The 10,287-nt window shown below is 46.7% G+C and overlaps 1 protein-coding gene across 2 annotated transcripts in view; it reads left to right on the top strand.

Annotated features, from left to right (window-relative positions):
• The first annotated feature begins 2,220 nt into the window (after positions 1 to 2,220).
• LOC135908645 (uncharacterized) overlaps positions 2,221 to 10,287 on the top strand; it is a 28,578-nt gene continuing 20,511 nt past the window's right edge. For both annotated transcript variants that reach the window (XM_065440495.1, XM_065440494.1), the window contains exons 1-2: positions 2,221 to 2,360; positions 9,421 to 9,683. In XM_065440495.1, the coding sequence (XP_065296567.1) occupies positions 2,354 to 2,360; positions 9,421 to 9,683 (270 nt within the window). In that variant the 5' untranslated portion in view covers positions 2,221 to 2,353. The remainder of the gene's footprint in view (positions 2,361 to 9,420; positions 9,684 to 10,287) is intronic.

The raw sequence follows: 10,287 nt of genomic DNA, 5'->3' as shown, positions 1-10,287 counted from the left end.
TTCTCTCCAGCACCGACCGAGACATCCAAACACGGGTCCTGGCACGAGCTGAAGACTCCATCGTGAAGCACAACCTGGAAGCCTACGTAGCTTAGCCGCCCTTATCCCTTACCCCTTCTAATAATAAAGTTGACACTCACTCACTCACTCACTCACTCACTCACTCACTCACTCACTCACTCACTCACTCACTCACTCACTCACTCACTCACTCACTCACTCACTCACTCACTCGTAGGCTTTGAGATAGCTGCTTTATTTTTTACTCAGGAGGAAAACTGTTTTGCTTTACCGAGAACGTTAGGTTCAGTGCCTTCATTTCAGTTTCTTAGGCAAAACGCGTCAAGTTTTCGTCAAGTTACGAAAGCAAAACGGGGCCATCAGCGCCATTTTGAATGCGTCGCGCCTACGTCACGCCTCGAAGAAAATGTCGGAATGTCCAGAATAGCGCCCCTAGAGAGAGCGAAGGGCGGTCGCTTCTGACACAATGTATGATGTGGGGTGCTGACAGATGCTAGGCGCGTCTACCCAATTGACTCGGAGCCGAGTTGACCGAACGAATGCATATACCTTTATTGGACAACCATATCTATACTATACTCATAATCATAATCATATACTATAATCATATATACTATATATACATATAATCTAGAATACAAAGCATAAAAACGGACCGAAATGAATTGTAAAAACCAATCGCCACGTGACAACGAAACGTCGATATGTGCTCAATATGTGCTATGTTATCAAGCAAACACAGAGACAGAAAAAGGGGAATAGCGACGTACTAGTAGAAGGGACAAGTGACGGACTACAAAGACAGGCAACTCAATTTTCCTACACATTCATTCATACCACACGCGACGGTATCAGAGTTATACATAAGGAAGGATTCGCGGGCTTCTCTATCATAATTTGAGCGAAATCCAGATTTAGATTATATGTTTGCAATCGCCATCGGTCTATACACGTGTCAGCTATCCTTTGAACGATTCGGATGCATTTTGTTCGCCCATTTTATTCGTTTTTCATGTAAACGTATCTTCATTTGGTTGATAAGCACATGTATATTAACTGTACTGACACCATGCAATGTATTCTGATGAAGGCCGGACCCCGGCCGAAACGTCAATAAACCGCTTCATACGCGCGTCTACTTCACTGTGAATATATATATATATATATATATATATATATATATATATATATATATATATACGAGAAGAAAGGGGGTTAACCGAGGGGCCCGATTTTTATCAGTCATATCATAAGAAGCCAACAAACACTGACACCAAGGACAACATAGGGGAAATTACTTGTGATTAATAAATGAAATGAAGAAACGATAAATTATTGGAAATTAAAGTGGATGAAAAAACAACTTGCCGCAGGCGGGAACCGAACCCACAACCTTCGCATTTCGCGTGCGATGCTCTACCAATTGAGCTACCGCGGCGCTGTTTTCCCATCCACTTTCTTGGGTATTTATGTGTCCTAGTAGAACCCTGGGAGTGTTAGCCAGCGCCGCCACTCACAGACCTTCGCGGCGGACGTGGAACGTCCTTCTTGCCGCAGGCGTCACGAGAACGTGATCTTTTTGGGTGAAGGCAACTGGTCAATAAACCCACATATGCTACCTGATGGCATCAATGTAGCCGGATTCGAGACCCTCGTTATGTAATACACGAGAAGAAAGGGGGTTAACCGAGGGGCCCGATTTTTATCAGTCATATCATAAGAAGCCAACAAACACTGACACCAAGGACAACATAGGGGAAATTACTTGCGATTAATAAATGAAATGAAGAAACGATAAATTATTGGAAATTAAAGTGGATGAATACCCAGGATGAATACCCAAGAAAGTGGATGGGAAAACAGCGCCGCGGTAGCTCAATTGGTAGAGCATCGCACGCGAAATGCGAAGGTTGTGGGTTCGGTTCCCGCCTGCGGCAAGTTGTTTTTTCATCCACTTTAATTTCCAATAATTTATCGTTTCTTCATTTCATTTATTAATCACAAGTAATTTCCCCTATGTTGTCCTTGGTGTCAGTGTTTGTTGGCTTCTTATGATATATATATATATATATATATATATATATATATATATATATATATATATATATATATATATATATATATATATATATATATATATATATAAATAAAACGCATGTACAACAGACTACTGCTAGCCCTCGTAGTGGGTATGTGCCAGTGACACCAGCATGTGACGGATCCGGGACTTGAAAAGCTGCACCTCTAGCATCGGTCTTGTGATGCTTGCATCTGGGTCGTTGGAAGTACTTGAAGAACTATTGGTTAATTCGGGCAGGTCTCCGCGGCCCGGATGCCTGGTAAGTGCACTGCGGCCATCTTACTCGGGAAAACGTTTCACACAAGGAGAGTGCTTTCTGACATGCGCTGGGTCGTTACCAGATTGAAGCACGTAACTAGGAGGCTGCGGAGAACTCGGAAAGGCGTAGAATGATTGTGAAATGGCGACAACTGTTAACATGCATTTTGTTACCCGCCACTGCAACGGTACAACGGACTTGGCACTCTGCTAAGGAGAACGAGGTTGCAGGTTCGACTTTCTACTATTTGTGCAGAGGAACAACAACTTTACACCACCTGTGTAGAGGAAGTTCGTCCGAATAATTCAGTCTCGTCGTGAGCGTGTGCTCGATAAAAACGAAACAAAAACAGACTGCGTAGCGGCCTATTTTGCACCAGTGTCTGCACGGTTAATTGCGCCTGTAATACAGATAGAAGAGAATTACGTTTCCGTACGGCAACGCTTGGGGACGTTTCCAGAGTGCGAGAAGCCTAAATGAGCTGACATAACATGACGTCTCCACTGTTCATGTATGAACGCGAGATTCAAAAATTGAATGTTTTGCTTTGTTCTTTCACTGACAAACTAAAGGATCCTCAAAGAAATAAAAATAGTCCTTTGAGACAGTTCCCAGTATAGAACCAATTAGTATGTCCCTTTAATGGCATTGCTTTCATTTTCCTGCTCTTGATTGTGAAGATGTCTTACGTACACTCTCAACCGTTTCCTGACTATTGAGTAGAATGGGAAGCATTGCGCTATTGTTGGCTCAATTTGTCAAGATATTCTTAGAACACAAATGTACGTGTTAGTAATATGGTTATAGTTTAATGAAACATTTTCTAGGAACTGTGTTGTCACGCAGGAGACAAAAGGGGGGGGGGGTGCTAGCAGAACTATGTAAATAGAATATGTATATGCTCCCAATAAGCTCGTTTTTATAATCTCTACTGGTATGTTACGAACGTGAAAGGCATTTAAAAAATTGTTATGTTAGCGATATGGTATAAACTACATTTCTTTGCATAAACGCAGATATGAAGATCGAACTACGTCAAGTACAATTACCATGTTACTCACTGCATCCTGGATTTCCACGCCATGTCGAATTCTAAACACACTTCATCGGTTGCTATTCGCCGTCTGTGACACAGCAGACGTCTATAGATCGGTGTCACATTTCTCCAAGGCGGATGGCAAGAATATGAGTTAACCACTCCTGTACAGTGCCACATGCACCGGTCTTCATATCCTGGATGAATATTTTGAGTAATCGCTTCCGATATACGTAAATAGAGGCCGTCCCACATAACTTGAGCCAAGAACTTGAGACAGGAAAGGCGCGTCGGAAGCTAATTGAACCGAACGCATACTATTCGCAATGGCCTATAGTAACTCAGACATTTTTTTGTTTTTCTCATAACTCACTAATTACCTAAGTTTAATTGCCCAACTTTTTAATTATTGGCTGAGGACCCGAAGTATAATACGCAAATTTGTAGAGCACCTTCAAAAACCACCGATCGAGTTGTTTCCTTTACGATACGTCCCACGTAGTCCTTTTTTCCGGGTTTCAAGGAAAGCCCGCGAAACATGAAAGAAAGCCACGTGAGGGAGCGCTTGCGCTGGGGCTGCTCTCAGGCGTGCGTTCGGTGAACGGCTCCCGTCGGATGACGGCGAAAAATGCATGCTGCTGGCCGAGCGCGGCCGATGCGGTAAAGAACGCCCTGCTGCTTCCGTGTCGCCATTCACGATGCAGCCGACCTTGTTCATCGAACGCACGCCTCATAGCAGCACAATACCACTGCGCAAACGACCCGTCACGTGTTTTTCTTTTTTTTCATATTTCTCGGGCTTTCTTTACAAACCGGAAAAAAGGACTACGTGAGACGTATCGTAAAGGAAACAACTCGATCGGTGGTTTCTCAAGGTGCTCTACAAATCTGCGTATCATCCATGGGGTCTGCAGCCAAAAATTAAAAAGTAGGGTAAATATACCTAATTGGTGAGTTATAGGGAAAGCAAAAAAAAAAAAAGTCTGAGTTGCCATATGCTATTGCGAATAGTATGCGTTCGGTTCAATTCGCTTCCGACGCGCCTTCAGCTTTTAAATTGTTGGCTCAAGTTCTGTGGGATACTATATATATATATATATATATATATATATATATATATATATATATATATATATATATATATACAGTGAAGTAGACGCGCGTATGAAGCGGTTTATTGACGTTTCGGCCGGACCCCGGCCGAAACGCCTATAAACGTCAATACCGCTTCAATAAATAAACGTCAATAAACCGCTTCATACGCGCGTCTAGTTCACTGTGAATATTTACCCGGACCCAGAACTGCTTTTTTTCTGGAATATATATATATATATATATATATATATATATATATATATATATATATATATGGTTGTGGCTGAAGAAATCACGCTGGCCCCCGTAGTAACATGAAAAAAAAAGGAGTCAGTAAAATATGCCGTGCTAATTAAACGTACGTCGTACTGTCTTTTTCTTCTTATATATATATATATATATATATATATATATATAAGTCATATCATGAGAAGCCAACAAACACTGACATCAAGGAGAACATAAGGGAAATTACTTGTGCCCAATGAATGAAAATAAAGTACCGATAAATTAATGGAAAGTAAAAGTGGATGAAAAAACAGCTTGCCGCAGGTATATATATATATGTATATATATATATATATATATATATATATATATATATATATATATATATATATATATATATATATATATATTGACACGTGTACTTATCTTTATCGGGCGACCACGTTTCGCCGCTTAACAAATGTAATCGCACAACGCGGGACGCGCCTGCATGTATCCGAAGTTTCTGGAAAGTTATCGATGCTTCTACCCGGCTGTCTGTTGTCGCCGAACCTTGTGTTATCCGATTTCATCGCGTGACGCGAATGGTGTAGAACTTTGTGGAAGGCACGCGGGACCGAACGATTAGTCTGGAACATTCGACGACTGCTGTATAAAAGCCGACGCGCTTGACCCGCTGATCAGATTTTCGACGATCGCCGACCGTGTTCGCCGCTATCGTTGTGCTATAAGTGTAGCCTGTTTTTGTGGGCACAGGTTCGCCCAATAAAAGTTAGTTTTGTCTTTCACAGTATTTGCTACTGTGTTCTTCAACGTCACCACCACGTGAAGCCATTCGCGCCTCAATGGCGTCTGTGCGATCAGCGAGAGCTCCGAGGCCCCTGTTAGGGTCTCCGAGTGCAACCTGAATTTGACGAACGTTATCGGTGAGACAACTGACGCTAGCTACCAAGAAAGTAGAAACCGATCTCGACGTCGAGCGGATGGACAGCAGACTTGCCCACCTGATCCAGGCCAAAAACGCCCTGCTCCGCCGATGGAAGGGCCGAAGGCTCAATCGCAGACTCCGAAAAAAGATCTCAGAGCTCAACAAGGTCATCGATGAACACTGCAAGGCGCTATGCCAGCAGCAGTGGGACGAGCTCTGCGAATCCGTCGACGGACAGATGCGCAACGGCAAATCCTGGGGTATGCTGAAGCACCTTCTCGACGAAAGCGGCTCAAAGTCAAATCAGAGGCATACGTTGGCCCGGGCCCTTCACGAAGCCACCAGGTCTCACACGGTCGATGAGCTCGTCTCAAAACTCGTACAGAAGTACTTGCCCGTCTGTCGCGATGGAGATCCAGTGACCCAACTCCCGGACTACCGAGGCCCTCCACGCCCCGAGCTCGACGAAGACTTCTCCGTTGCCGAGGTCAGACAGGCCATCTTCGCACTCAACCGCAAGTCTGCACCTGGTCCCGACGGAGTCACCAACAGAATGTTGAGAAACCTTGAGGACACGTCGATCGTCTTCCTGACCGACAAAATCAACGAGTCCTGGAATAGCGGCGTTGTTCCTGCAGAATGGAAGATGGCCTGCACGGTGCTGATTCCAAAGCCCGGCAAGGCCCCGAACATCGAGAACCTCAGGCCGATTTCTCTAACCTCCTGCGTCGGCAAGGTCATGGAGCGCGTCGTACTCAACAGGGTCAACGGGTACTTCGAAGACAACGAGGTTTACACGTACAACATGATCGGCTTCCGCGCCGGACTCTCGACGCAGGATGCAATGAAGCTAATAAAGCATCAGATTGTGGATGGCCGTTCCAGAGACGTCAAGGCTTTGCTCGGTCTGGACCTCGAGAAAGCTTTCGACAACGTGCTCCACAGCTTCATCGTAAAGACCATTTCAGACCTGGGACTCGGTTACAGATTCCATAGCTACGTCAGCTCTTTCCTAACGGATAGGAAGGCCAAGCTTCGCATTGGGGACTTTCGCTCCAACGATGTGCCCCTCGGAGGGCGGGGCACTCCTCAGGGCGCCGTCATCTCACCCACCCGGTTCAACATCTGTATGATTGGTCTTTCCGAGAGGTTGGCACGCGTAGAGGGCGTCAAGCACACCATATACGCCGACGACATCACCTTATGGTGCCCCGGCGGCTGCGAGGGCACAGTCGAAGAATCCATGCAGGAGGCGATCGATGTGATCGAGGAGTATCTCCGCCCCACCGGACTTCGATGCTCCCCCGCCAAGTCGGAGCTTCTGCTTTACAGAAAAGAGAAGGGAGGCAGACCCAAAGATTGGAAGCCAGTTTCCGAAAGCAGCATCAGTCTTCGTACTTGTGACGGGGGGGGGGGGGGGTGATACCCAGGGTCGACGTTATTCGGGTCCTCGGCATGTTTGTCGAATTCAACGGCGGGAACGGAACGGCTCTCCGCAAGATCATCGCAAAGACGGACAACGCTTTCCGCCTCGTTCGCAGAATAGCAAACCGGCACCGAGGAATGAAGGAAAACAATCTCCTCAGGCTTATCAATGCCTTCGTGCTATGTCACTTTACGTACACAATTTCTATGCACAACTGGCTCAGAGCGGAGCGAGACAAGCTCAACGCTCTCATCCGCAAAGTGGTCAAGAGGGCTCTCGGGCTACCCATCAGGGCCCATACTGAGGATCTCCTCAAGCTGGGGGTGCATAACACTGCCGAGGAGATTGCCGAAGCCCAAGAACGTGCGCAACTCACTCGCCTGAGCACCACAGCGGCAGGTAAACACATCCTTGAAGAGCTGGGTTACCAACCTGCGGGATTCCTGATGGTCAGTACCCCGATCCCTAGGTGCATTCGAGACAAGTTCGAAGTGGCCCCTGTGCCCCGAAACGTCCATCCCGTCCATAACGAGGGCAGACGCAAGGCCAGAGCAGCAGCTATCCTCAAACAGATAAAGCAACGAGACATTGGAGCAAGCTTCGTCGACGCCGCGGAGTACAGCGATGGGAAGACCTTTGCCATCGTTGTGGTCGACTCCAGCGGCAAGATTTCTAATTGCGCCTCTATTCGCACTTCAGACCCCGGAGTCGCCGAGCAAGCCGCCATCGCCCTCGCCCTGCTAGACGGTCGTGGGTCCGAGTATATAGCGATTCCAAAACGGAAGTTAGGGCTTTTCAGAAGGGTTGCATCGCCAAGGAAGCTCTTCGTCTTCTTAGCGGCTCGAGTCCACATGCTCTCGCAAACCATTCAATTCACTGGTTTCCCGCACACGTAGGATCGGTCGAGGGTGCTCCCCCGAACCTCAATGAGTCTGCCCACGAGGCTGCGCGTGACTTCACCGACCGCGCTTCCTCTATAAGGAGCACTGACTCCCCTCCTATCTACGGTCACAGGGACGCTCCTGCTACTCACAACGAGATTATTAAATATTTCTACATGTCCAGAAGGGTCTTTCCACGCCCTCACCCCAAATTGAATAGGGCGCAAGCCGTTACGCTTAGGCTCCTACAGACCAGCACATATCCGTGTCTGTCCGCTCTCCACGAGGCTTACCCCGACGTGTATCGCGACGACGCCTGCCCGTCCTGCGGCCAGACCTCCACTCTACCACATGCTCTGGGAGTGCGGGTCGACATACCCCAAGTTTATCAAGGAGGAGTGGGACTCGCTTCTGCGTAGCCCCGCTCTAGAAAAGCAAATCCTGGCTGTCCGGCGTGCCCGCGACCGGGCCGGTGGGCTAGACCTGCCGGTCCCGACGTGGGACTAGCCGGGTGCGCGACGAGTTCGCGTCCTCGCCGGACCTACAATAAAGTTTATTCACTCACTCACTCACTCACTCACTCACTCACTCACTCACTCACTCACTCACTCACTCACTCACTCACTCACTCACTCACTCACTCACTCACCACGTGACAATATTTATATATATATATATATATATATATATATATATATATATATATATATATATATATATATATATATATATATATATATATATATATATATATAGTTTAGGGAAAGGTTTTGTAGGTCCAGTGCATAGGTGAAGAAACGAAGGGCCACACTTAGGAAAATTGCATATTTAATTATTTAACGTTTCGTCACGGCCTCCGTCAGAATCTCGTCACTCGGACGAAGGTCGTGCCACGGCCGCAACGTTAAACCATTAGACATGCAATTTTCGTAAGTGTGCCCCTTCGTTTCTTCAGCTATATATTATATGTATATATATATACTCTGATGAAGGCTGGTCCACCAGCCGAAAACGTTTAGTAAGGAAGTCTTCCAAAAAGTTGATCGTATCTTTCCTGCGTATGTTACGTCGGGTCCTGCGTGCTGAACTTTGAAGAAACCCCATATATATATATATATATATATATATATATATATATATATATATATATATATATATATATATATATATGTGTGTGTGTGTGTGTGTGTGTGTGTGTGTGTGTGTGTGTGTGTGTGTGTGTGTGTGTGTGTGTGTGTGAGAGAGAGAGAGAGAGACTTGATTCGCTTTCGTTGGTCACGCCCGGTTGCCATTGTTCTCGGCAGTTCACCATTGGCGCAAGAACGGCAAGTATAGGTCAATGAGCAAAACCAAATATCTATAGCGTTTCGAATTCGCTCTTTTCTTTTTTGTCAGATTATTTCTCTCTACCATCTTTTAGCATTAACTAGGCGCCGAAACGTGAGCGCAGATTTTGCACCATGCAGGCTCCTCCGCAGCTGGGAAGCCGGTCCCTACGGGTTCCGCCATGAGTTCGAGCAGCGACTCGTCGTTCTCCGAGACGTCAAGTTCGTCGTCGGAATGCTTCGACACGACGAGCACGACGTCGACGTCCTTCTCCGACCAGGAGGACGGCGCGCTGTTCGTGGCCGCGGGGCGCCTGGTCAACCGCAGCTCGGTCAGCAACAACCGGCCGCCCAGGCGCGTGCGCCTTGGACCAGACCGGGAGAGCACCGTCAGCTACCTCGAGGCTCGTTATGTTTACTGCGCCCAGATTGCGCCACAGGGCATATAATGCGCGCGCACTGTTCTCTTCCTTGTTCACAGATTCACTTGTTATCAAATAATTTTTTTTGCTCACGTGACTGTCTCTTCTTGTATACGTTTTCGTGTACACATATTGAAAAACGTACCCAAGCGCATTAAAGGGAAGCTGAAGAGTCTGTCGAATTCAATAAGACGCTCATATACGGATGCGGGAACCTTATAAACCATGTAGGTAAAATTTTGGGTTTTTTTTTTTTCTTTTAGGAGTGACGTAATCGTCGATTGAAATTGCACTGTAGCTCCGCCCCCCGTCAAATGCCGCGCGCTGCTGCTGACGCTGACGATGCGAGCGGAGACCGGAAACCGCGGTGTTGTGACGTCAACTCTAGCGTTTAGTTCCTTCGCAGCGTCCGCGACCGTGCTAGACCGCGCTTGTTTCTGTGTGCGTGCCATCGTAATCTGCTTCGATCGACCGTGCATTCCTTTGTTGGTGCGTCTACGTGTATGTAGAGTGGTAGTTAACGTGCGTAGTAGTCAACGTGAGTGGTAATCAACGTGAGTGGTAGTCAACGTGGTAGTCAACAGAT

The sequence above is a fragment of the Dermacentor albipictus genome, chromosome 4, assembly GCF_038994185.2.
Source record: "Dermacentor albipictus isolate Rhodes 1998 colony chromosome 4, USDA_Dalb.pri_finalv2, whole genome shotgun sequence".
Classification (NCBI taxonomy): domain Eukaryota; kingdom Metazoa; phylum Arthropoda; class Arachnida; order Ixodida; family Ixodidae; genus Dermacentor; species Dermacentor albipictus.
The sequence above is the reverse complement of the archived record's forward strand: the minus strand, read 5'-3'. Positions and strand labels throughout refer to the sequence as shown.